The following is a 26,138-nucleotide window of genomic DNA, read 5'->3' on the forward strand; positions in this document are numbered from 1 at the left end:
GACTAGTTCTTCACTTCTTTTAGAGTGGAATTGAATTAATTTTGCTTCTCTTTATAACCGTCCCAGGGGAAAAAACTTTGAACTGAGGGATCCTTGCAATGCGTGCAGGTGCTTCAACAGGTTTTCCTGTTCTTTGCCAAGCTCAGTTGCTTTGTCTTAAGTTTTCTTGTAATTCAATTGAGTCTTCTTGACATTTTTTCTGCAGTTCCTCCATACTGCTGATCAAGTGTTAATTTCTTCATACTGCTGAAGGGTTATGTCCTCCTTTTATAGTTCATCTCGAAGGACAATTAGCTGTCATTTCAACAGTTTATTTTCTTGCTTATTTATTTCCAACTCGTGCTGACCTTCAGTAAACTGCTCTGTCTCTATTGATAGTTCCAGTGTAACTTTCTCTGAGGTAGTATTCCAACATATTTTTTTAACTCCTCCTGTTTTTCCAGCACAATGCATTGATTTTTCAGAGTCTTTCAGGGAAGCAACTTCTTTCAGAACCTTTTTTGCCTGCCTTGTCCCAGTTTTTCTAACTCACCTTTGGCAAGAACATTTCATCGTGGAATAAGTTAATTTTCTATTTGCAGGTTTTGTTGCTTTTGGGTTACATCAGATAACTCACAGTCACCTACTTGCTTTGCACTGCCTCCCTGTTGTTGCAGTTTGGGTCAAAGTTGATTAATCTTTCTGTTTTTAAAGCCTTTCGGCTGCTTCTCAGCATCTGCACTAAACTCTTCGGCTCATGTACTAAATTGTGCTGACATGGTCTGCGACCATCTTATGGTTTGTTTGTGTATTGCTTCCCTTTCCCTGGGGTCTCCATGCCCTTTTGGTGCTATAATGGGGCTTTTCTATACCCCTTTTTTAAGGTCTGCACTCTCCACAACTTGGTGTTAAAAATACTTGTCAAAATGTTTTAATACCTCACTAAATCTAAACCTTGTCTTATGATTATCTCATCAGCAACATCACCAAATAAGCACAATAATGTATTAACTTGCACTTCCCCGGATTTCCTACTTAAACCTGATATACTGTAACTTTAAAATTTTCTTCTCCATGGCACCCAATTTTGCATCTGGTTTGGCCCTTACAAATTGATCTGGTAGTTTGAACTTACTGTCCCTGATTGTTTTTCAGAATGGGGAAGTGGCGCATTAATTGTTTTTCAAGATGGCACTGCAGTAACCATTTTATTTTCTACTTCTGCAGGCTCGCACTGCGATCTCAAATCTGTCTTTTAAACTTTGTGATTCTGTAGGAAACCTTTTAAACTGGAAGTTTTGGCCAGCAATTTACTTCTTTGAGCTTGGAAAATTGATTTTTTAAGGTGATTTCTTTTGCTCTGCCTTCTGTTGTAATTTTTTCATTCACTGAACCCAGATGTCATGTAATTGCATGGAACCATCTACAACATTCTTTTTTTTTAACAAACAATTTTATTGAGGTATTTTTTGGCATTGTAAACAGTTACAGATTACAGAAATATGCAAACATCAACAGAAAACCAACACTTCAACCAAACCATAATGCACATACCCGCTCCTCTCCCATAGACACTATCCTCCTATTTATCCCTCCTACTCTACTCTCCCCCGCACCCCCCCCCCCCCCCCGCCCCCGCTGATGTTTACTCTCCCGCGAAGAAGTCAATGAATGGTTGCCACCTTCGGGCGAACCCCAGTACAGATCCCCTCAAGGCGAACTTGATTTTTTCCATACCCAGAAAACTTGACATGTCCGAAAGCCATAATCCGGTCTTCGGGGGTTTTGAGTCCCTCCATGCCAGCAGTATTCATCGCCGGGCTATTAGGGAAGCAAAGGCCAAAACATCTGCCTCTTCCTCCCCCTGGACTCCCGGGTCTTCCGAAACCCCGGACTCATCACCACCCGGGACATGACCCCTGCAAATCCCTCCCAGTAACCCCTAAACTTAGGTCATGCCCAAAACATGTGAACGTGGTTCGCTGGTCCTCCCGCGCATCTAGCGCACTTGTCCTCTACCCCAAAGACTTTGCTCATCCGAGCTACCGTCATGTGGGCCCGGTGAATGACCTTAAACTGAATCAGGCTGAGCCTGGCACATGTTGCGGTTGAGTTTACCCTGCTCGGGGCTTCCGCCCACAGCCCGTCCTCCATCGCCCCGCCGAGCTCCTCCTCCCGTTTGAGTTTCAGTTCCTCCGTCAGGGACTGTTCCCCCTTCATGAGCACCTTGTAAATATCCGAGACTTTACCCTCTCTTCCTTCTCCTCGAGAGACTATTCTGTCCTGGATCTCTATTGGCGGGAGGCGTGGGAAGGATGGGACCTGTCTGCGTACAAAGTCCCGCGCCTGTAAGTACCTAAAGTCATTTCCCCTTTCCAGCCCAGCTTTCTCCTCGAAATCCCTCAAACTCGCAAAGTTCCCCTCCAGGAACATATCGCCCACCCTCCTCAGCCCCGCCCGCCGCCATGTTCGAAACCCTCCATCCATGTTCCCGGGGGGGAATCGATGGTTATCACAAACTGGAGCCCAGACCGACGCACCCACCTCCCTTGCATGCTTTCTCCACTGGCCCCAAATCCGCAAGGCCGCCCCTACTACCGGGCTGGTGGAGTACCTGGCCGGCGCAAGCGATAGGGGAGCCGTGACTAGGGCTGCCAAACTGGTGCCCCTGCACGAAGCCACCTCCACCCGCTCGCAGATAGTCCCCGTATCCACCATCCACTTCCTTAGCATGGCCATGTTAGCCGCCCAGTAGTAGTTTAAAATTAAAAAAAAAAAATTTATAAGGTTTTCATAAAATATCAACAACAAAATGAAAAAGGAACCCAACAGGGTTAAGTACAAGACACAGTCCAGAAAAGCAACCCTCCGTACCCCACCCCCTCCCCCTGTACATAAATAATAAATTAACATTAACACCCCGACTTAACACAACAGGTGTATACACCCCCTCAGACCCTCCAGTGTAAATAACAAAAACAAAAAGTAAAGTAAACTCCCCCCCTCACCCCTCGAGTTGCTGCTGCCATTGACCAATGTCTACCGTTCTGCCAGGAAGTCTAAGAACAGTTGCCACCGCCTAAAGAACCCTTGTACCGACCCTCTCAAGGCGAATTTCACCCTCTCCAACTTAATAAACCCCGCCATATCGTTGATCCAGGATTCCACGCTTGGGGGCCTCGCATCCTTCCACTGAAGAAGAATCCTTCGCCGAGCTACCAGGGATGCAAAGGCCAGAATACCGGCCTCTTTCGCCTCCTGCACTTCTGGCTCCTCTGCGACCCCAAATATTGCGAGCCCCCAGCCCGGTTTGACCCTGGATCCTCCCACCCTCGACACAGTCCTCGCTACGCCCTTCCAAAGTTCAACCAGCGCTGAGCACGCCCAGAACATATGGGTGTGATTTGCTGGGCTCCCTGAGCACCTAACACACCTGTCCTCACTCCCAGAAAACTGGCTCATCCTTGTCCCGGTCATGTGTGCCCTGTGCAGCACCTTAAACTGTATGAGGCTGAGCCTCGCGCATGATGAGGAAGAGTTCACCCTCCCTAGAGCATCTGCCCACGTTCCTTCCTCAATATCCTCTCCCAACTCCTCCTCCCACTTACCTTTCACCTCCACCACCGAGGCCTTCTCCTCCTCCTGCATCACCTGGTAAGTTTCCGAGATCTTCCCCACTCCCACCCAACCCCCCGAGAGCACCCTGTCCTGTACTGTGTGTGGCAGCAGCCGGGGGAATTCCACCACCTGCCGCCTGGCAAATGCCCTTACCTGTAAGTACATGAAGGTGTTCCCCGGGGGGGAGCCCGTACTTCTCCTCCAGCTCACCCAGGCTCCCGAACTTCCCGTCAACAAACAGGTCCCCCAACCTCAGTATCCCTGCCCTGTGCCACCCCGAAAACCCTCCACCTGTTCTCCCTGGGACGAACCGGTGGTTCCCCCGTATTGGGGTCCACACCGAGACCCCCACTTCTCCCCCTGTGCCGCCTCCACTGCCCCCAGAATTTGAGGGCAGCCGCCACCACCGGGCTCGTGGTATACTTCCTTGGAGGGAACGGCAGCGGTGCCGTTGCCAGCGCCCCCAGACTCGTACCCACACAAGACACCGTCTCCAGCCTCTTCCATGCAGCCCCCTCCCCCTCCATCACCCACTTGCGCACCATCGTCGCATTGGCGGCCCAGTAGTACCCACAGAGGCTGGGCAGCGCCAGCCCCCCCCCCTATCTCTACTCCGCTCCAGGAACACCCTTCTCACCCTCGGAGTCCCTTGCGCCCACACAAACCCCATTATACTCCTGTTAACCCGCCTGAAAAAAGCCTTCGGGATAAACACGGGGTGGCACTGGAACAGGAACAAAAACCTTGAGAGCACCGTCATTTTGACTGACTGCACCCTACCCGCCAGGGACAGCGGCAACGCGTCCCACCTCTTGAACTCCTCCTCCATTTGCTCCACCAGCCTTGTGAAATTAAGCCTATGCAGGGCCCCCCAGCTCCTGGCCACCTGGACCCCCAAATACCTGAAGTTCCTCTCCGCCCTTTTTAGTGGGAGCTCACCAATCCCCCTCTCCTGGTCCCCTGGGTGAACCACGAACAGCTCGCTCTTCCCCATGTTGAGCTTGTACCCCGAGAAATCCCCGAATTCCCTAAGGATCCGCATTACCTCCGGCATTCTCCCCACCGGGTCCGCCACATATAGCAGCAAGTCGTCCGCATAGAGCGATACCCTATGCTCCTCCCCGCCCCGCACCAACCCCCTCCAGTTCCTTGACTCCCTCAGTGCCATAGCCAGGGGTTCAATCGCCAGTGCGAAGAGCAGGGGGGACAGGGGACACCCCTGTCTCGTCCCTCGGTGCAACCGAAAGTACTCGGACCTCCTCCTGTTTGTGGCCACACTTGCCATCGGGATCTCATACAACAGCCTGACCCACCTGACAAACCCCTCCCAAACCGAAACCTCTTCAGCACCTCCCACAGGTACCCCCACTCTATCGAAGGCTTTCTCAGCGTCCATCGCCACCACTATCTCCGCCTCCCCCTCCCTCGTCGGCATCATAACATTCAAAAGCCTCCGCACATTCGCGTTCAACTGCCTCCCCTTCACAAACCCCGTCTGGTCTTCATGGATGATCTGCGGCACACAATCCTCAATCCTCGTGGCTATGACCTTCGCCAGCACCTTGGCATCTACGTTTAGCAACAAAATCGGCCTGTAAGACCCACATTGCAGAGGATCCTTGTCCCGCTTCAGGATCAAGGAGATCAGTGCCCGGGACATCGTCGGGGCAAAGCCCCCCCCCTCCCTTACATAGATTACATAGAACATACAGTGCAGAAGGAGGCCATTCGGCCCATCGAGTCTGCACCGACCCACATTAATCCCTCACTTCCACCTTATCCCCGCAACCCAATAACCCCTCCCAACCCTTATGGACACTACGGGTAATTTAGCGTGGCCAATCCACCTAACCTGCACGTCTTTGGACTGTGGGAGGAAACCGGAGCACCCGGAGGAAACCCACGCAGACACAGGGAGGACATACAGACTCCGCACAGACAGTGACCCAGCAGGGAATCAAACCTGGGACCCTGGCGCTGTGAAGCCACAGTGCTAATCACTTGTGCTACCTTGCTTCATTGAAGGTCCTAACTAACAGCGGGCCCAACAGGTCCATATATTTTTTATAGAATTTGACCGGGAAACCGTCCGGCCCCGGTGCCTTCCCCGCCTGCATGCTTCCTATCCCTTTGGTCAGCTCCTCCAGCCCAATCGGGGCCCCCAATCCCACCACCAGTCCCTCCTCCACCTTCAGAAACCTCAATTGGTCCAGAAAGCGGCCCATCCCTCCCTCCCTCAGTGGGGGCTTGGACCGGTACAGTTCCTCATAAAAGTCCCTGAAGACCCCATTGATGCCAACCCCACTCCGCACCACACTCCCTCCCCTGTCCTTAACTCCCCCGATCTCCCTAGCTGCGTCCCGCTTCCGAAGCTGATGCGCCAGCATCCGGCTTGCCTTTTCCCCATACTCGTAAATCGCCCCCTGGGCCTTCCTCCACTGCACCTCCGCCTTCCTTGTGGTCACCAGGTTGAATTCGGCCTGGAGGCTGCGCCTCTTCCTCAACAATCCTTCCTCGGGCACCTCCGCATACCTCCTGTCTACCCTCAACATCTCCCCCACCAGCCTCTCCCTCTCCCCCCGCTCCCTCCTCTCCTTGTGGGCCCTAATGGAGATCAGCTCTCCCCTAACCACCGCCTTCAGCGCCTCCCATACCATCCCCTTGGACCTCCCCATTATCGTTGGCCTCCAGATACCTCTCTATACTTCCTCGGACCCGCTCGCTCACCTCCTCGTCCGCGAACAGCCCCACCTCCAAGCGCCACAACGGGCGCTGGTCCCTCTCCTCCCCCAGCTCTAAGTCCACCCAATGCGAGGCGTGGTCCTCAGTATCCTCTACTCTCGCTATCAGCGCCCTGCTCAAAATAAAAAAGTCGATCCGGGAATAAGCCTTATGGACATGTGAGAAGAATGAAAATTCCCTAGCCCCCGGCCTTGCAAATCTCCAAGGGTCCACCCCTCCCATTTGGTCCATAAATCCCCTCAACACTCTAGCCGCCGCCAGCTTCCTACCCGTCCTAGACCTGGAGCGATCTAGTGCCGGATCCAACACCGTGTTAAAGTCTCCCCCCATTATCAGTCCCCCACTTCCAAGTCTGGGATCCGACCCAACATGCGCCGCATAAAACCCGCATCGTCCCAGTTCGGGGCATACACATTGACCAGTACCACCCTCTCTCCCTGCAGCTTACCACTTACCATTACGTACCTACCACCATTATCTGCCACAATGCTCGACGCCTCGAATGACACCTTCTTTCCCACCAAGATCGCCACCCCTCGATTTTTGGCATCCAGCCCCAAATGAAACACCTGACCTACCCACCCTTTCCTCAATCTTACCTGGTCTGCCACCTTCAGGTGTGTCTCCTGGAGCATAACCACATCCGCCTTGAGCCCCTTCAGGTGCGCAAACACGCGGGCCCGCTTGACCGGCCCGTTTAGTCCCCTTACATTCCAGGTTATCAGCAGGATCAGGGGGCAACCCGCTCCCCCTCCCCCGCCGACTAGCCATAACCCCTCCTCGTTGGCCGCCACGCGCCCGCACCCCATGCCCGGCCCGTTCCCCACGGCGACAGACCCCCCCCCACTCGCTCCAGCTCCCTCTTGACCATAGCAGCAGCAGCAGCTACTTGATCCCCCCCCCCCCCCCCCCCCCCCCCCCACCCGGCTTGGACTTATCCTAGCTGTTTTACTCCACCCATTGCACTTCCACAAGTCAACTGACTCCTGCTGACCCCGGCCACTCCCGCCTCTCCTTCGACTCCTCCCATTGTGTGACACACCCTCCTCTTCCGTTCCCCATCCGCAGGCTCCCCCCCTCCCCCTTCCATCCTAAGCGCGGGAAACAACCCTCGCTTCCCCGCCCCGGCCCCACCCCCCTCCAGTCTTCAGCACGGGAAAAAGCCCGCGCTTTCCACCTACCCGACCCCGCCACCTCTGACGCAGTTCCTTTTACAGGCCCAGTCCCCTCACCCCCGACTCGTGCCTCCCCCTCCCCCGTGGGACCCCATCTCACCGCCGGCCATCCACCACTGTTCCATTTGCTTACCTCCCTCCAAGAGCCCCCCCCGACCAACCCAACCAAAACAGTGCCCAACCCGCCCCAACCACCCTCACCGGACCAGAAAGAGAAAAGAAAAAAAAACAAGAGCAAAGGACCCCCCCTCAAAAAGTAACTTATCAACCACAATCCCCAAACGCCCATCCCGATCCTCAATCTGTGTTCAACTTCTCGGCCTGAACAAAGGCCCACGCCTCCTCCTGAGACTCAAAATAATGGTGCCAGTCCTTGTAGGTAACCCACAGCTGCCCCGGTTGCAACATGCCAAACTTCACCCCCTTCCTGTGCAGCACCGCCTTTGCTCGATTGTACCCGGCCCTCCTCTTCGCCACCTCCGCACTCCAGTCCTGATATATCCGAACCTCCCGCTGCTCCTCTCCTTCTTGGCCCACTTGAGCACACACTCCCGGTCGACGAACCGATGGAACCGCACCAGCACCGCCCACGGAGGCTCGTTAGCATTGGGCCTCCTCGCCAACACTCCATGGGCCCCTTCCAGCTCCAGGGGCCCCTGGAAGGACCCCGCTCCCATCAGCGAGTTCAACATGGTGACCACGTCCGACCCCTCCAGCCCCTCCGGGAGGCCCAGAATCCGCAGATTCTTCTGCCTCAACTGATTCTCCATCTCCTCGAACCGCTCCTGCCATTTCTTGTGGAACGCCTCGTGCGCCTCCACCTTTACCACCAGGCCTAAGATCTCGTCCTCGTTGTCGGAGATCTTTTGTCGGGCCTCGCGGATCGCCACCCCTGGGCCGTCTGGGTCTCCAGCAGCTTATCAATAGAAGCCTTCATCGGCTCAAGCAGGTCCGCTTTAATCTCTCTGAAGCAGCGCTGGATATCCTCCTGTTGCTCCTGCGCCCACTGCATCCACGCTGCCTGGTCTCCGCCCGCCGCCATTTTGTTCTTCTTCCCTCGCACCTTCTTCGGGTCCACCACCACCATTTTAGTCGCCCCGCTCCTGGTAAAAGCCAAATACTATCGGTGAATTGTTGTAATCTCCTTCCCACACTGGGAAACGTCGAAAAAGTGCCATTGGGGGCCCTGAAAAGAGCCCAAAAGTCAGTTTTTTGCAGGAGCCGCCAAATGTGCGACTTAGCTCCGCATCGCCACAACCAGAAGTCCCAGCCGCCCAGTAGTAGTTGATCAGACTCGGCAATGCCAGTCCCCCCTCGCTGCGGCTCCTTTCAAGCATCGCCTTCCTCACCCGCGGGGATTTTCCCGCCCAGACAAAGCTCATGATGATTTTGCCGGTCCTTTTGAAGAAGGACCGTGGGATAAAGATCGGGAGGCACTGGAAGATGAACAGAAATCTAGGGAGGATTGTCACCTTTACAGTCTGCACCCTCCCCGCCAGTGACAGCGGGAGTGCATTCCATCTCCGAAACTCCCTCTTCATTTGTTCCACCACCCTAGTCAAATTTAACTTGTGTAACCTGCCCCAGTCTCGTGCCACCTGCATCCCCAAGTACCGGAAACTTTCCCCAACCAGCCTAAATGGCAGCTCCTTCAGCATTCTTTCAGCTACTCTGGTTAAACAATCAGTATGCTCTACCTGATTAGTGCCCTGTTTATTTTTTAAAAGGTTAGTTCAACATTTTTATGAACTTTGCTCATCCTTTTTGTGATCTGGTTAGGTCCTTTGACTTTGCATTCGATCAGGTCTGCCAATTGTATTTTCCCTGAACTTTTCTCCACTTTTTGTGATCCGACCAGTCCTTTATGTCCCTGTGTGATCATGTTTGGCTTTTTGCTCAGCACTTTTGTGATCTGGCTAACTTTGACTCTGCATTTGGTCAGGTTTGACAATGGACCTCCATGTGCTATGGTGGAGTCCTTCCCAGCTGCACAGTGGATCTTTCTTCTTTCTTCTGCCCTTCAGCCTCCATACTTGCAATGGAGTTTTCTTTCGGCAATCTTCAGCTGTGTCTTCAAATTAGATGCGCTTCGCTCAGGTAATTCTTTACAATTTCATATCTTGGGATTTTGGGGTCTTGCATTTGTTTGGGAATTTTGGAGTCCTTCACTTGCTGCCACCATGTTGTAAAGTTATTATTAAAAAAAAAATTAAAATTATTTTTCATCAAATATACATCCAACAACAGATAACCAACAGTAACAAATACAATGTCAATCCCCTGACCACAACTCCTTTATCCTACAAGCCCCACAAACAACCCCCAACATCTAAAATACAAAACAAGAAAGAAAAAAGAATCCACGGTTATCCCATACATAATCACCAACAACCTATACATTCTAACACCCCCTAATGTTCAATATTATCCAATTATGTTGAGAAGTTATTTGGTGTCTCACCAAGGAGTACAGTAATCTCCATTAGTGTCACAAGTAGGCTTACACTATACTGCAATGAAGTATCTGGATGGTTGTGTGGTTGAGCATATACTGTTTATTGTTAACACTAACTATAGACATACATCCAAGGTATAGCTCTTTCTCGGCACTATCTTAATTTCAAAAAAGAATCTTTATTGTTACATTAACAAGGCAATGAAGTTACTGTGAAAAGTAACATTCCGGCGCCTGTTCGGGTACATGGAGGGAGAATTCACAATGTCCAAATTACCTAACAGCACGTCTTTCGGGACTTGTGGGAGGAAACAGGAGCACCCAGAGGAAACGCACGCAAACACAGGGAGAACGTGCAGATGCCACACAGACAGCGACCCAAGCCGGGAATCGAACCTGGAACTGTGAAGCAACAGTGCTAACCAAGGCCCTTCATGCCGATGTCTCTCAGACTTTCTCGACACACAGTCTATCATGTGATCTTCTGCATCATAACGTGGGCGGTACTGTTTTGAAGTTTGTGGAGGACTACAAGGTTCACATACACTCTGAATGTGTGAGTGTGGGTAGATATAGGCAGGAGCACAGGCTATTCAACATAAAGCATCAAATGGTAAACATTATGAGGAATTTGAGTCATGAAATATGATAAATGTATCATGTTTGAGAATCATAGACAATTTTGGGCTGATGGTTCCCAAATGTTCCATCATTTCATGTCTGGTTCTGTTGTAGATAAAGTGTGGTTTGGAAAATATTTTTATTGAAGTTTTCATTTCATAAAACACAATATAAACAAATCCATACAAACAAAATACCTTTTACAACCCCCTGAAGAGAAAAAGAACCCCTAACCTTCGACCTCCCCACCCCCTCCCAACCCACTGACTGTGATCAATTCCTAAAGATAATAGACAAAGATTGCCACCTCCAGCTGACCCGGGGCTACCAAGACAGCCACCACCTCTATCCCTTGGATGAGACACTTACAAGCCCTTAGTCCCAGTCAAATCCACCCACCCCTACAGGCCCACTTCCCCCATACCCCTGGAAAAAACGTTCCGAACCTTGCTCAAGCAGGTCCAACAAATCGTAGCCCCCCCCCAACTCAATCCCATTCACGAGCTGACATTTACAGCTAGCAAAGGTAAATCCCCCACCCAGGATGTATGCTCAAAGAACAAAGAAAAAGGACGCCTCTCAGCCCATACGGGCTCTGGATGTACAACCAAAACTCAACACCCTTACAACATATAAACTCCCCCAGGGGACCAATCAAATCCACTTTTTAGTTTTTTAATTTTCCCAATTAAGGGGCAATTTAGCGTGGCCAATCCACCTACCCTGTACATCTTTGGGTTGTGGGGGTGAGACCCACGCAGACACGGGCAGAATGTGCAAACTCCACACCGACAGTGACCCGAGGCCAGGAGCGAACCTGGGTCCTCAGTGCCGTGAGGCAGTAGTGCTAACCACTGTGCCGCAATACCACCCCATAAATCGAATCCACTTAATCAAGTCCAAGTCAATGCTCCTTGACAAAAGCCTCTGCCTTCTCCGACATATCGAAAACACGATCGTTTGACTGAAAAATCACTCTCAGCCTCGCCGGGTACACACTCCATACCAGACTCCACTCCTGAATAACACTGACTTTGCCTTATTAAAAGTTGCACACCGCTTCGCCAACTCTGCTCCAACATCTTGGTATACCCTGATGATGCAATATTCCCACCTTGAATCCCAATTCACTTTGGCCCATTGAAGAACCCGCTCCTTCACCTGGAGTCTGTGGAATTCAATAATCATACTCCGCGGTGACTCATCCAACTCTGGAGGGGACAATCACGCCCCCACCCCCACAGAGCTTGGCAGACATCTGAGAAAAGTACTCAGTCGACTTAGGGCCCCTCACCCCCTCCGGCAACCCCATGATTCTGAGGTTCTGTCTCCTCGACCTGTTCTCCAAGTCAGCCACCTTTGCCCTTGTCTACCATGTGTGTCTGTGTAGAGGGTGGTGGCGAATTAAAGAGAGGGGATTAGGAATTAGATAATAATTAACCTGTGATATGTGCTGCAGATTTAATTATTGTTGTTATTAATGAAATTAATTGTGAGGGCAGCACGGCGGCGCAGTGGTTAGCCCTGCTGCCTCACGGCGCCGAGGTCCCAGGTTCGATCCCAGCTCTGGGTCACTGTCCGTGTGCAGTTTGCACATTCTCCCCGTGTTTGCGTGGGTTTCACCCCCACAACCCAAAGATGTGCAGGGTAGGTGGATTGGCCACACTAAATTGCCCCTCAATTGGAAAAAATTAATTGGGTACTCATTATTTTGAAAAATTAATTGTGTTTAAATCCACAAACCTGGTGGCTGTAGATATTGGGAAGCCCAGGGCCAAAGACTTCGGGTGTTTTTCTAAGAATTATGTATGAATTTCAATAGTGTTACAACTCTGGGTCAAGTGGGGCTGGAATTGACTGCGCTTTAGCCCAGGGGGGTCTTAACAACTGGTTTATTAATATTATATATAAGGTTACAGAGTAGGCTTGTCTCTCATGAGTACATAGGAACATAGGAGCAGGAGTAGGACATTTCGCACTTTGAGCCTTTTCCACATTCAATACAATCCCGGATGATCATCCACTTCAATGGCTTTTTCCAACACTCTTCCCATATCCCTGAATAAGGATAATTATAGAGGATGTTAAAAACAGAGGGTTTTTATTTCGTAATTGGCGATCGGGCGGAGAATCCCTTCTGACACCCGAATCGGGGGCAGCATCGGATTAATGCTGGTTTTTGAGTCTCCGCCCCCTCGGAAATGATATCATCACGTCGCGCGCCATTGAAATGGTGTTGGCACGTCATCGGAGGGTCCTTTGCGATGCTCCGCTCCCGGTGGGCGGACTGTGTCCAGCGCCACCATACTCGGCCTGGATCCGTGCCACTGGCCCGGGGTGGGTGGGCGCGAGGCAAGGGGGGACAAGGGATGAGGTGGGCGAGGCGGGACAATGGGGGGCAAGGGGGACGGGGGGGGGGCAAGGGGGACGGGGGGCAAGGGGGACGGGGGGGGGCAAGGGGGACGGGGGGGGGCTAGGGGGACGGGGGGGGGCTAGGGGGACGGGGGGGGCTAGGGGGACGGGGGGGGCTAGGGGGACGGGGGGGGCTAGGGGGACGGGGGGGGCTAGGGGGACGGGGGGGCTAGGGGGACGGGGGGGCTAGGGGGACGGGGGGGGCTAGGGGGACGGGGGGGGCTAGGGGGACGGGGGGGGCTAGGGGGACGGGGGGGGCTAGGGGGACGGGGGGGGCTAGGGGGACGGGGGGGGCTAGGGGGACGGGGGGGGCTAGGGGGACGGGGGGGGCTAGGGGGACGGGGGGGGGCTAGGGGGACGGGGGGGGCTAGGGGGACGGGGGGGGCTAGGGGGACGGGGGGGGCTAGGGGGACGGGGGGGCTAGGGGGACGGGGGGGCTAGGGGGACGGGGGGGCTAGGGGGACGGGGGGGCTAGGGGGACGGGGGGGCTAGGGGGACGGGGGGGCTAGGGGGACGGGGGGGCTAGGGGGACGGGGGGGCTAGGGGGACGGGGGGGCTAGGGGGACGGGGGGCTAGGGGGACGGGGGGGCTAGGGGGACGGGGGGGCTAGGGGGACGGGGGGGGGCTAGGGGGACGGGGGGGGGCTAGGGGGACGGGGGGGCTAGGGGGACGGGGGGGGCAAGGGGGACGGGGGGGGCAAGGGGGGACGGGGGGGGCAAGGGGGACAGGGGGGCAAGGGGGACGGGGGGGGCAAGGGGGGACGGGGGGGGCAAGGGGGACGGGGGGGGGCAAGGGGGACGGGGGGGGCAAGGGGGACGGGGGGGGCAAGGGGGACGGGGGGGGCAAGGGGGACGGGGGGGGCAAGGGGGACGGGGGGGGCAAGGGGGACGGGGGGGCAAGGGGGACGGGGGGGCAAGGGGGACGGGGGGGCAAGGGGGACGGGGGGGGAAAAGGGGGACGGGGGGGGAAAAGGGGGACGGGGGGGAAAAGGGGGACGGGGGGGGAAAGGGGGACGGGGGGGCAAGGGGGACAGGGGGGCAAGGGGGACGGGGGGGGCAAGGGGGACAAGGGGGACGGGGGGGGGAAAAGGGGGACGGGGGGGGAAAAGGGGGACGGGGGGGGAAAGGGGGACGGGGGGGGAAAGGGGGACGGGGGGGCAAGGGGGGGGACGGGGGGGCAAGGGGGACGGGGGGGGGCAAGGGGGACGGGGGGGGCAAGGGGGACGGGGGGGCAAGGGGGACGGGGGGGGCAAGGGGGACGGGGGGGGCAAGGGGGACGGGGGGGGCAAGGGGGACGGGGGGGGCAAGGGGGACGGGGGGGGCAAGGGGGACGGGGGGGGCAAGGGGGACGGGGGGGGCAAGGGGGACGGGAGGGGGGCAAGGGGGACGGGAGGGGGGCAAGGGGGACGGGAGGGGGGCAAGGGGGACGGGAGGGGGGCAAGGGGGACGGGGGGGCAAGGGGGACAAGGGGGACGGGGGGCAAGGGGGACGGGGGGGCAAGGGAAGGGCAAGGGGAGGGGAGGGCGAAGGGAGGGGAAGGCAAGGGATGGGCGAGGGGAGGGGAAGGAGAGCAAGGGAAGAGAGAGGGGAGGAACGGGAGGCGGAGGTTAGGAATGGGAGGGCGAGGGCAAATGGAGGAGGGGAGGTGGAGGAAGGGGAAGTGGAGGAAGGGGAGGTGGAGGGCCAGGGCGGAGTGGAAGGGACGGGGAGGGGAGAGGGTAGGTGGAGGACGAGGGCGAGGGGGGAGTGGAAGGGAGGGGGAGGGAGGAGAGGGAGGGGAGGGGAGGGGAGGGGAGGGGAGGGGAGGGGAGGTGAGGGGAGAGAAGGGGGGAGGGGAGGGGGGACAGGAGGGGAGGGAGGAGGGGAGAGGAGGGGAGAGGAAAGGAGGGGAGGGGAGGGGAGGGGAAGGGGAGGGGAGGGGGGAGGGGGGAGGGGGGAGGGGGGAGGGGGAGGGGAGGGGGAGGGGAGGGGGACAGGAGGGGAGGGAGGAGGGGAGAGGAGGGAGGGAGGAGGGGGAGGGGAGGGGGAGGGAGCGAGGGCGGAGGGAAGGGGAGGGCGGAGGGAAGGGGAGGGCCGAGGGGGGGTGGGGAGGGGGGTAGGGGAGGGGGGACAGGGAAGGAGGGAGGGGGGGCAGGGAATGGGGGGGGGCAGGGAAGGAGGGGGGCAGGGAAGGAGGGGGGCAGGGAAGGAGGGAGGTGAGGCAGGGAAGGAGTGAGTGGGGGGCAGGAAAGGAGGAACAGGGCAAGGGAGTGAGGGGGCAGGGGAGGGTGGGGGAGGGAGAGGGGACAGGGGAGGGAGGGGGGCAGGGGAGAGAGGGGGTCAGGGAAGGCAGGAGGGAGGGGGTCAGGGAAGGAAGGAGGGGAGCAGGGAAGGAGGGACGGGGGCAGGGAAGGAGGGACGGGGGCAGGGAAGGAGGGACGGGGGCAGGGAAGGAGGGACGGGGGCAGGGAAGGAGGGACGGGGCAGGGAAGGAGGGACGGGGGCAGGGAAGAAGGGACGGGGGCAGGGAAGGAGGGGCGGGGGGCAGGGGAGGGAGGGGGCAGGGGAGGGAGGGGGGCAGGGGAGAAAGAGGGGGCAGGGGAGAAAGAGGGGGCAGGGGAGGGAGAGGGGGCATGGGAGGGAGGGGGAGGGGGGCAGGGAAGGAAGGAGGGGGGGATCAGGGAAGGAAGGAGAGGGGCAGGAAAGGAAGGAGGGGGGCAGGGAAGGAAGGGGGGGCAGGGAAGGAAGGAGGGTGGCAGGTAAGGAAGGAGGGGGGCAGGGAAGGAAGGAGGGAGGGGGGCAGGGAAGGAAGGAGGGAGGGGGGCAGGGAAGGAGGGAGGGGGCAGGGAAGGAGGGAGGGGGCAGGGAAGGAGGGAGGGGGGCAGGGAAGGAGGGAAGGGGGAGGCAGGGAAGGAGGGAGGGGGAGGCAGGGAAGGAGGGAGGGGGGCAGGGAAGGAGGGAGGGGGGCAGGGAAGGAGGGAAGGGGGAGGCAGGGAAGGAGGGAGGGGGAGGCAGGGAAGGGAAGGAGGAAGGGGGGGCAGGGAAGGAGGGAGGGGGGCAGGGAAAGAGGGAGGGGGGCAGGGAAAGAGGGAGGGGGGCAGGGAAGGAGGGAGGGGGGCAGGGAAGGAGGGAGGGGGGCAGGGAAGGAGGGAGGGGGGCAGGGAAGGAGGGGGTGGCAGGGAAGGAGGGGTTGGCAGGGACGGAGGGGGTGGCAGGGACGGAGGGGGTGGCAGGGAAGGAGGGGGGGCAGGGAAGGAGGGGGGGCAGGGAAGGAGGGGGGGGCAGGGAAGGAGGGGGGGGCAGGGAAGGAGGGGGGGGCAGGGAAGGAGGGGGGCAGGGAAGGAGGGTGGGGGCATGGAAGGAGGGTGGGGGCAGGGAAGGAGGGTGGGGGCAGGGAAGGAGGGTGGGGGCAGGGAAGGAGGGTGGGGGCAGGGAAGGAGGGTGGGGGCAGGGAAGGAGGGTGGGGGCAGGGAAGGAGGGTGGGGGCAGGGAAGGAGGGTGGGGGCAGGGAAGGAGGGTGGGGGCAGGGAAGGAGGGTGGGGGCAGGGAAGGAGGGTGGGGGCAGGGAAGGAGGGTGGGGGCAGGGAAGGAGGGTGGGGGCAGGGAAGGAGGGTGGGGGCAGGGAAGGAGGGTGGGGGCAGGGAAGGAGGGTGGGGGCAGGGAAGGAGGGTGGGGGCAGGGAAGGAGGGTGGGGGCAGGGAAGGAGGGTGGGGGCAGGGAAGGAGGGTGGGGGCAGGGAAGGAGGGTGGGGGCAGGGAAGGAGGGTGGGGGCAGGGAAGGAGGGTGGGGGCAGGGAAGGAGGGTGGGGGCAGGGAAGGAGGGTGGGGGCAGGGAAGGAGGGTGGGGGCAGGGAAGGAGGGTGGGGGCAGGGAAGGAGGGTGGGGGCAGGGAAGGAGGGTGGGGGCAGGGAAGGAGAGTGGGGGCAGGGAAGGAGGGTGGGGGCAGGGAGGGAGGGGGGCAAGGGAGGGAGGGGGGGCAGAGGAGGGAGGGGGCAGAGGAGGAATGGGGGCAGAGGAGGGAGGGGGCAGAGGAGGGAGGGGGCAGAGGAGGGAGGGGGCAGAGGAGGGAGGGGGGCAGAGGAGGGAGGGGGCAGAGGAGGGAGGGGGGCAGAGGAGGGAGGGGGGCAGAGGAGGGAGGGGGGCAGAGGAGGGAGGGGGCAGAGGAGGGAGGGGGCAGAGGAGGGAGGGGGCAGAGGAGGGAGGGGGCAGAGGAGGGAGGGGGCAGAGGAGGGAGGGGGCAGAAGAGAGAGGGGGGCAGAGGAGGGAGGGGGGCAGAGTAGGGAGGGGGGGCGGGGGAGGGAGGGGGGCGGGGGAGGGAGGGGGGCAGGGGAGGGGGGGAGGGGGGGAGGGAGGGGGGAGGTAGGGAGGGGGAGGGGGAGGGAGGGGGAGGGGGGAGGGAGGGGGGAGGGAGGGGGAGGGAGGGAGGGAGGGTGGGAGGGGAGGGAGGGGGGGAGGAGGGAGGGAGGGGGGAGGGGGAGGGAGGGGGAGGGGGGAGGGAGGGGGGAGGGAGGGGGGAGGGGGAGGGAGGGGGGAGGGAGGGAGGGGGGAGGGAGGGAGGGGGGAGGGAGGGAGGGGGGAGGGAGGGGGGAGGGGGGAGAGGGAGGGGGGGGGAGGGAGGGGGGGGAGGGAGGGGGGGGAGGGAGGGGGGGAGGGAGGGGGGAGGGAGGGGGGGAGGGAGGGGGAGGGGGGGGAGGGAGGGGGAGGGAGGGAGGGAGGGAGGGAGTGGGGGAGGGAGTGGGTGGGGGAGGGAGTGGGGGGGGAGTGGGGGGGGAGGGAGGGAGGGAGGGGGGGAGGGAGGGAGGGAGGGGGGGAGGGAGGGAGGGAGGGAGGGGGGGGAGGGAGGGAGGGAGGGGGGGAGGGAGGGAGGGAGGGGGGGAGGGAGGGAGGGAGGGGGGAGGGAGGGAGGGAGGGGGGAGGGAGTGAGGGAGGGGGGAGGGAGTGAGGGAGGGAGGGGGGGAGGGAGTGAGGGAGGGAGGGGGGGAGGGAGTGAGGGAGGGAGGGGGGGGAAGGGAGGGAGGGAGGGAGGGAGGGGGGAGGGAGGGGGGAGGAGGGGGGGAGGGAGGGAGGGAGGGAGGGAGGGGGGAGGCGGGAGGGGGGAGGGGGGGAGGGGGAGGGAGGGAGGGGGGAGGGGGGGAGGGGGGGAGGGAGGGAGGGAGGGGGGGAGGGGAGGGAGGGGGGGAGGGGAGGGAGGGAGGGGAGGGAGGGAGGGGGGAGGGAGGGAGGGGGAGGGAGGGAGGGAGGGGGGGTAGGAAGGGAGGGGGGTAGGGAGGGAGGGAGAGGGGAGGGAGGGAGGGGGGGGAGGGAGGGGGGAGGGAGGGAGGGGGGGGTGGTAGGGAAGGAGGGAGGGGGGGTAGGGAAGGAGGGGGGGGGGTAGGGAAGGAGGGGGGGTAGGGAAGGAGGGAGGGGGGTAGGGAAGGAGGGAGGGGGTGTAGGGAAGGAGGGAGGGGGTTGTAGGGAAGGTGTGAGGGGGTAGGGAAGGAGGGAGGGGGGTAGGGAAGGAGGGAGGGGGGGTAGGGAAGGAGGGAGGGGGGTAAGGGAAGGAGGGGAGTAGGGAAGGAGGGAGGGGGGTAGGGAAGGAGGGAGGGGGGGTAGGGAAGGAGGGAGGGGGGGTAGGGAAGGAGGAAGGGGGGGTAGGGAAGGAGGGAGGGGGGGTAGGGAAGGAGGGAGGGGGGGTAGGGAAGGAGGGAGGGGGGGTAGGGAAGGAGGGAGGGGGGGTAGGGAAGGAGGGAGGGGGGGTAGGGAAGGAGGGAGGGGGGGGTAGGGAAGGAGGGAGGGGGGTAGGGAAGGTGGGAGAGGGGTAGGGAAGGAGGGAGGGGGGGTAGGGAAGGAGGGAGGGGGGGTAGGGAAGGAGGGAGGGGGGTAGGGAAGGAGGGAGGGGGGGGTAGGGAAGGAGGGAGGGGGGTAGGGAAGGAGGGAGGGGGGGGTAGGGAAGGAGGGAGGGGGGTAGGGAAGGAGGGAGGGGGGGTAGGGAAGGAGGGAGGGGGGCAGGGAGGGGGGTAGGGAAGGAGGGAGGGGGATAGGGAAGGAGGGAGGGGGATAGGGAAGGAGGGAGGGGGGGTAGGGAAGGAGGGAGGGGGTAGGGAAGGAGAGAAGGGGGGTAGGGAAGGAGGAGGGGGGGTAGGGAAGGAGGGAGGGGGGGTAGGGAAGGAGGGAGGGGGGGTAGGGAAGGAGGGAGGGGGGGTAGGGAAGGAGGGAGAGGGGGGTAGGGAAGGAGGGAGGGGGGTAGGGAAGGAGGGAGGGGGGTAGGGAAGGAGGGAGGGGGGTAGGGAAGGAGGGAGGGGGGTAGGGAAGGAGGGAGGGGGGTAGGGAAGGAGGGAGGGGGGGTAGGGAAGGAGGGAGGGGGGGTTGGGAAGGAGGGAGGGGGGTAGGGAAGGAGGGAGGGTGGTAGGGAAGGAGGGAGGGGGGGTAGGGAAGGAGGGAGGGGGGGTAGGGAAGGAGGGAGGGGGGGTAGGGAAGGAGGGAGGGGGGTAGGAAGGTGGGAGGGGGGGTAGGGAAGGAGGGAGGGGGGCGTAGGGAAGGAGGGAGGGGGGTAGGGAAGGAGGGAGGGGGGGTAGGGAAGGAGGAAGGGGGGGTAGGGAAGGAGGGAGAGGGGGTAGGGAAGGAGGGAGGGGGGGTAGGGAAGGAGGGAGGGGGGGTAGGGAAGGAGGGAGGGGGGGTAGGGAAGGAGGGAGGGGGGGTAGGGAAGGAGGGAGGGGGGGGGTAGGGAAGGAGGGAGGGGGGTAGGGAAGGAGGGAGGGGGAGGGTATGGAAGGAGGGAGGGGGGGTAGGGAAGGAGGGAGGGGGGGTAGGGAAGGAGGGAGGGGGGGGTAGGGAAGGAGGGAGGGGGGGTAGGGAAGGAGGGAGAGGGGTAGGGAAGGAGGGAGGGGGGGTAGGGAAGGAGGGAGGGGGGGTAGGGAAGGAGGGAGGGGGGTAGGGAAGGAGGGAGGGGGGGTAGGGAAGGAGGGAGGGGGGTAGGGAAGGAGGGAGGGGGAGGGTATGGAAGGAGGGAGGGGAGGGTAGGGAAGGAGGGAGGGGAGGGGAGGGAAGGAGGGAGGGGGGTAGGGGAAGGAGGGAGGGGGGGGGTAGGGAAGGAGGGAGGGGGGTAGGGAAGGAGGGAGGGGGGCAGGGAGGGGGGTAGGGAAGGAGGGAGGGGTATAGGGAAGGAGGGAGGGGGTAGGGAAGGAGGGAGGGGGGTAGGGAAGGAGGGAGGGGGGGTAGGGAAGGAGGGAGGGGGTAGGGAAGGAGGGAAGGGGGGGTAGGGAAGGAGGGAGGGGGGGTAGGGAAGGAGGGAGGGGGGGTAGGGAAGGAGGGAGGGTGGTAGGGAAGGAGGGAGGGGGGGGTAGGGAAGGAGGGAGGGGGTAGGGAAGGAGGGGGAGGGGGGTAGGGAAGGAGGGAGGGGGGTGGAGGAGGGGAGGGGGGTAGGGAAGGAGGGAGGGGGGTAGGGAAGGAGGGAGGGGGGTAGGGAAGGAGGGAGGGGGGGTAGGGAAGGAGGGAGGGGGGGGTAGGAAGGAGGGAGGGGGGTAGGGAAGGAGGGAGGGGGGTAGGGAAGGAGGGAGGGGGGTGGGAAGGAGGGAGGGGGGTAGGGAAGGAGGGAGGGGGGTAGGGAAGGAGGGAGGGGGGGGGTAGGGAAGGAGGGAGGGAGGTAGGGAAGGAGGGAGGGGGGGTAGGGAAGGAGGGAGGGGGGGTAGGGAAGGAGGGAGGGGGGAAGGAGGGAGGGAGGGGGGGTAGGGAAGGAGGGAGGGGGGTAGGGAAGGAGGGAGGGGGTAGGGAAGGAGGGTAGGGAAGAGGGAGGGGGGTAGGGAAGGAGGGAGGGGGGGGTAGGGAAGGAGGGAGGGGGGGTAGGGAAGGTGGGAGGGGGGGTAGGGAAGGAGGGAGGGGGGGTAGGGTTGGTGGGAGGGGGGGTAGGGTAGGAGGGAGGGGGGTAGGGAAGGAGGGAGGGGGTAGGGAAGGAGGGAGGGGGTAGGGAAGGAGGGAGGGGGGGGTAGGGAAGGAGGGAGGGGGGGTAGGGAAGGAGGGAGGGGGGGTAGGGAAGGTGGGAGGGGGGGTAGGGAGGGAGGGAGGGGGGGTAGGGAGGGAGGGTGGGGGGTAGGGAAGGAGGGAGGGGGGTAGGGAAGGAGGGAGGGGGTAGGGAAGGAGGGAGGGGGGTAGGGAAGGAGGGAGGGGGGTAGGGAAGGAGGGAGGGGGTAGGGAAGGAGGGAGGGGGGGTAGGAAAGGAGGGAGGGGGGGTAGGGAAGGAGGGTGGGGGGTAGGGAAGGAGGGAGGGGGGTAGGGAAGGAGGGAGGGGGGTAGGGAAGGAGGGAGGGAGGGTAGGGAAGGTGGGAGGGGGGGTAGGGAAGGAGGGAGGGGGGGGTAGGGAGGGGGGTAGGGAAGGAGGGAGGGGGTTGGGAAGGAGGGAGGGGGTTGGAAGGAGGGAGGGGGGGTAGGGAAGGAGGGAGGGGGGTAGGGAAGGAGGGAGGGGGTAGGGAAGGAGGGAGGGGGGTAGGGAAGGTGGGGGGGGGTAGGGAAGGAGGGAGGGGGGGTAGGAGGAGGGAGGGGGGGTAGGGAAGGAGGGAGGGGGGGGTAGGGAAGGAGGGAGGGGGGGTAGGGAAGGAGGGAGGGGGGGGTAGGGTAGGAGGGAGGGGGGTAGGGATGGAGGGAGGGGGGGTAGGGAAGGAGGGAGGGGGGTAGGGAAGGAGGGAGGGGGGGTAGGGAAGGACGGAGGGGGGGGTAGGGAAGGAGGGAGGGGGGATAGGGAAGGAGGGAGGGGGTAGGGAAGGAGGGAGGGGAGTAGGGAAGGAGGGAGGGGAGTAGGGAAGGAGGGAGGGGGGGTAGGGAAGGAGGGAGGGGGGGTAGGAAGGAGGGGGGTAGGGAAGGTGGGAGGGGGTGTAGGGAAGGAGGGAGGGGGTGTAGGGAAGGAGGGAGGGGGTGTGGGAAGGAGGGAGGGGGTGGAGGGAAGGAGGGAGGGGGTGGAGGGAGGGGGGGGTAGGGAAGGAGGGAGTAGGGAAGGAGGGGGGAGTAGGGAAGGAGGGGGGGGGTAGAGAAGGAGGGGGGGTAGGAAGGAGGGGGGGTAGGGAAGGAGGGGGGGTAGGGAAGGAGGGGGGGTAGGGAAGGAGGGGGGGTAGGGAAGGAGGGGGGGTAGGGAAGGAGGGGGGGGTAGGGAAGGAGGGGGGTAGGAAGGAGGGAGGGGGGTTCGGGAAGGAGGGAGGGGGGGTTCGGGAAGGAGGGAGGGGGGCAGGGAGGGGGTAGGGAAGGAGGGAGGGGGGCAGGGAGGGGGTAGGGAAGGAGGGAGGGGGGTAGGGAAGGAGGGAGGGGGGTAGGGAAGGAGGGAGGGGGGTAGGGAAGGAGGGAGGGGGGTAGGGAAGGAGGGAGGGGGGTAGGGAAGGAGGGAGGGGGGGTAGGGAAGGAGGGAGGGGGGGTAGGGAAGGAGGGAGGGGGGGTAGGGAAGGAGGGAGGGGGGGTAGGGAAGGAGGGAGGGGGGTAGGGAAGGAGGGAGGGGGGTAGGGAAGGAGGGAGGGGGGTAGGGAAGGATGGAGGGGGGGTAGGGGAGGGAGGGGGGTAGGGAAGGAGGGAGGGGGGGTAGGGAAGGAGGGAGGGGGGTGTAGGGAAGGAGGGAGGGGGGGTGTAGGGAAGGAGGGAGGGGGGGTGTAGGGAAGGAGGGAGGGGGGGTGTAGGGAAGGAGGGAGGGGGGGGTGTAGGGAAGGAGGGAGGGAGGGTGTAGGGAAGGAGGGAGGGGGGGTAGGGAAGGAGGGAGGGGGTAGGGAAGGAGGGAGGGGGGGGGTAGGGAGGGAGGGAGGGAGGGAGGGGGGGTAGGGAAGGAGGGAGGGGGGGTAGGGAAGGAGGAGGGGTAGGGAAGGGGGGGTAGGGAAGGGGGGGTAGGGAAGGGGGGGTAGGGAAGGGGGGTAGGGAAGGGGGGGTAGGGAAGGAGGGAGGGAGGGGGGGTAGGGAAGGAGGGAGGGAGGGGGGGTAGGGAAGGAGGGAGGGAGGGGGGGTAGGGAAGGAGGGAGGGAGGGGGGGTAGGGAAGGAGGGAGGGAGGGGGGGTAGGAAGGAGGGAGGGAGGGGGGGTAGGGAAGGAGGGAGGGGGGGGGGTAGGGAAGGAGGGAGGGAGGGGGGTAGGGAAGGAGGGAGGGAGGGGGGGTAGGGAAGGAGGGAGGGAGGGGGGGTAGGGAAGGAGGGAGGGAGGGGGGGGTAGGGAAGGAGGGAGGGAGGGGGGGTAGGGAAGGAGGGAGGGAGGGGGGGGTAGGGAAGGAGGGAGGGAGGGGGGGTAGGGAAGGAGGGAGGAGGGGGGGTAGGGAAGGAGGGAGGGAGGGGGGGGTAGGGAAGGAGGGAGGGAGGGGGGTAGGGAGGAGGGAGGGAGGGGGGGTAGGGAAGGAGGGAGGGAGGGGGGGGTAGGGAAGGAGGGAGGGGGGGTAGGGAAGGAGGGAGGGGGGTAGGGAAGGAGGGAGGGGGGTAGGGAAGGAGGGAGGGGGGGTAGGGAAGGAGGAGGGGTAGGGAAGGGGGGGTAGGGAAGGGGGGGTAGGGAAGGGGGGGTAGGGAAGGGGGGGGTAGGGAGGGGGGGGTAGGGAAGGAGGGAGGGAGGGGGGTAGGGAAGGAGGGAGGGAGGGGGGGTAGGGAAGGAGGGAGGGGGGGTAGGGAAGGAGGGAGGGGGGGTAGGGAAGGGGTGGGAGGGGGAGGGGGGGGGGTAGGGAAGGAGGGAGGGAGGGGGGGTAGGGAAGGAGGGAGGGAGGGGGGTAGGAGGGAGGGAGGGGGGTAGGAAGGAGGGAGGGAGGGGGGGTAGGGAAGGAAGGAGGGAGGGAGGGGGGGGTAGGGAAGGAAGGAGGGAGGGAGGGGGGGTAGGGAAGGAGGGAGGGAGGGGGGGTAGGGAAGGAGGGAGGGAGGGGGGGTAGGGAGGGAGGGAGGGGGGGTAGGGAGGGAGGGAGGGGGGGGTAGGGAGGGAGGGAGGGGGGGTAGGGAAGGAGGGAGGGAGGGGGGGTAGGGAAGGAGGGAGGGGGGGTAGGGAAGGAGGGAGGGAGGGGGGGTAGGGAGGGAGGGAGGGAGGGGGGGTAGGGAAGGAGGGAGGGGGGGTAGGGAAGGAGGGAGGGGGGGTAGGGAAGGAGGGAGGGGGGGGGTAGGGAAGGAGGGAGGGGGGGGTAGGGAAGGAGGGAGGGGGGGGTAGGGAAGGAGGGAGGGGGGGGTAGGGAAGGAAGGAGGGAGGGGGGGGTAGGGAAGGAGGGAGGGAGGGGGGGGGTAGGGAAGGAGGGAGGGAGGGGGGGTAGGGAAGGAGGGAGGGGGGGTAGGGAGGAGGGAGGGAGGGGGGTAGGGAAGGAGGGAGGGAGGGGGGGTAGGGAAGGAGGGAGGGAGGGGGGGTAGGGAAGGAGGGAGGGAGGGGGGGTAGGGAAGGAGGGAGGGAGGGGGGGTAGGGAAGGAGGGAGGGAGGGGGGGTAGGGAAGGAGGGAGGGAGGGGGGGTAGGGAAGGAGGGAGGGAGGGGGGGGTAGGGAAGGAGGGAGGGAGGGGGGGTAGGGAAGGAGGGAGGGAGGGGGGGGTAGGAAGGAGGGAGGGAGGGGGGGTAGGGAAGGAGGGAGGGAGGGGGGGTAGGGAAGGAGGGAGGGAGGGGGGGTAGGGAAGGAGGGAGGGAGGGGGGGTAGGGAAGGAGGGAGGGAGGGGGGGTAGGGAAGGAGGGAGGGAGGGGGGGGTAGGGAAGGAGGGAGGGGGGGTAGGAAGGAGGGAGGGGGGGTAGGGAAGGAGGGAGGGAGGGGGGGTAGGGAAGGAGGGAGGGAGGGGGGGTAGGGAAGGAGGGAGGGAGGGGGGGTAGGGAGGGAGGGAGGGGGGGTAGGGAGGGAGGGAGGGGGGGTAGGGAGGAGGGAGGGGGGGGTAGGGAAGGAGGGAGGGGGGGGTAGGGAAGGAGGGAGGGGGGGGTAGGGAAGGAGGGAGGGGGGGGTAGGGAAGGAGGGAGGGGGGGGGTAGGGAAGGAGGGAGGGGGGGGGTAGGGAAGGAGGGAGGGGGGGGTAGGGAAGGAGGGAGGGGGGGGTAGGGAAGGAGGGAGTGGGGGGTAGGGAAGGAGGGAGGGGGGGTAGGGAAGGAGGGAGGGGGGGTAGGGAAGGAGGGAGGGGGGGTAGGGAAGAAGGGAGGGGGGGTAGGGAAGGAGGGAGGGGGGGTAGGGAAGGAGGAGGGGGGGTAGGGACGGAGGAGGGGGGGTAGGGAAGGAGGGTGGTAGGGAAGGAGGGGAGGGGGGTAGGGAAGGAGGGAGGGGGGTAGGAAGGAGGAATTAGGGAAGGAGGGAGATGGGGTAGGGAAGGAGGGAGATGGGGTAGGGAGGGAGGGAGCGGGGGTAGGGAGGGAGGGAGGGAGCGGGGGTAGGGAGGGAGGGAGGGGAGCGGGGGTAGGGAGGGAGGGAGGGAGCGGGGGTAGGGAGGGAGGGAGCGGGGGTAGGGAGGGAGGGAGCGGGGGTAGGGAGGGAGGGAGGGAGCGGGGGTAGGGAGGGAGGGAGGGAGCGGGGGTAGGGAGGGAGGGAGGGAGGGAGGGAGCGGGGGTTGGGAAGGAGAGAGAGAGAAAGGAAGGAAGGAAAGAGCGGAGGAAGGAGAGAGAGAGAGAGGGAGCTAGGCTTCTCCTCTCTCTGGGCTTTGATGGTGACAAGCTCTTCCTGAAGCTGTGCCTTTTTACCTTCCCTTGTCGCGCTGGGAGGCGCCGGGCGCTGCCTCGCCTCATTGTGTCCAGCGCTCGGTTACATTCTTGCAGCATGGGGTCGTGTTACAGTCTGAGATCGCGGCTCATCGGTCCCCACAGCGCCTCCAGCATCGCTTACTCAGGGGCCCGGCCGCCCAGTGCCACCGCCGGGGAAGGGGAAGTCGGCGGGGGCGGGCAGGAGCACCCGGACGGGCAACTGAGAGAGTGGCTGCGGGCCGAAGAGAAAGCTCGCCTCAAAGCCGACAAGAAACGGAGCCGGAGCATCGACAAAAGCCTGAAGGCGGAGAAACGCGAGTACAAACAGACACACCGGCTGCTGCTGCTCGGTGAGTCTCCCCTGCTCCGCTCCAGCATTCTCCTTCCTGCATGCCAACTTGTTCTCTCATGACTTACAACTGCATCTCCGTCATCACCAGGCTGTAACCTCAGATCTCCCGGTTTTGTTTTGTTCTTTTTGGCCAATTCCATGGGGCTGTCACAGATCTTGACAGGTTCAGGAACCAAAACAAAAAGTTGGGATGAACTGCTTTAAACTGGCA

At 62.3% G+C, this 26,138-nt stretch overlaps 1 protein-coding gene and 1 long non-coding RNA gene across 2 annotated transcripts in view; one reads left to right on the forward strand and one right to left on the reverse strand.

Moving 5' to 3' along the window:
* Positions 1-12,464: 12,464 nt before the first annotated feature.
* On the reverse strand, positions 12,465-25,717 carry LOC140428276 (uncharacterized). Its single transcript, XR_011948743.1, has 2 exons — positions 25,576-25,717; positions 12,465-12,648 (listed from the first exon to the last, which is right to left on the reverse strand). It is a non-coding gene; the product is annotated as an uncharacterized lncRNA (long non-coding RNA).
* gnas (GNAS complex locus) overlaps positions 25,652-26,138 on the forward strand; it is a 505,856-nt gene continuing 505,369 nt past the window's right edge. The window contains exon 1 of the mRNA XM_072514565.1: positions 25,652-25,925. Coding sequence (XP_072370666.1) covers positions 25,652-25,925 — 274 coding nt within the window. The remainder of the gene's footprint in view (positions 25,926-26,138) is intronic.

This window comes from Scyliorhinus torazame, chromosome 8 (assembly GCF_047496885.1).
Source record: "Scyliorhinus torazame isolate Kashiwa2021f chromosome 8, sScyTor2.1, whole genome shotgun sequence".
Taxonomy (NCBI): domain Eukaryota; kingdom Metazoa; phylum Chordata; class Chondrichthyes; order Carcharhiniformes; family Scyliorhinidae; genus Scyliorhinus; species Scyliorhinus torazame.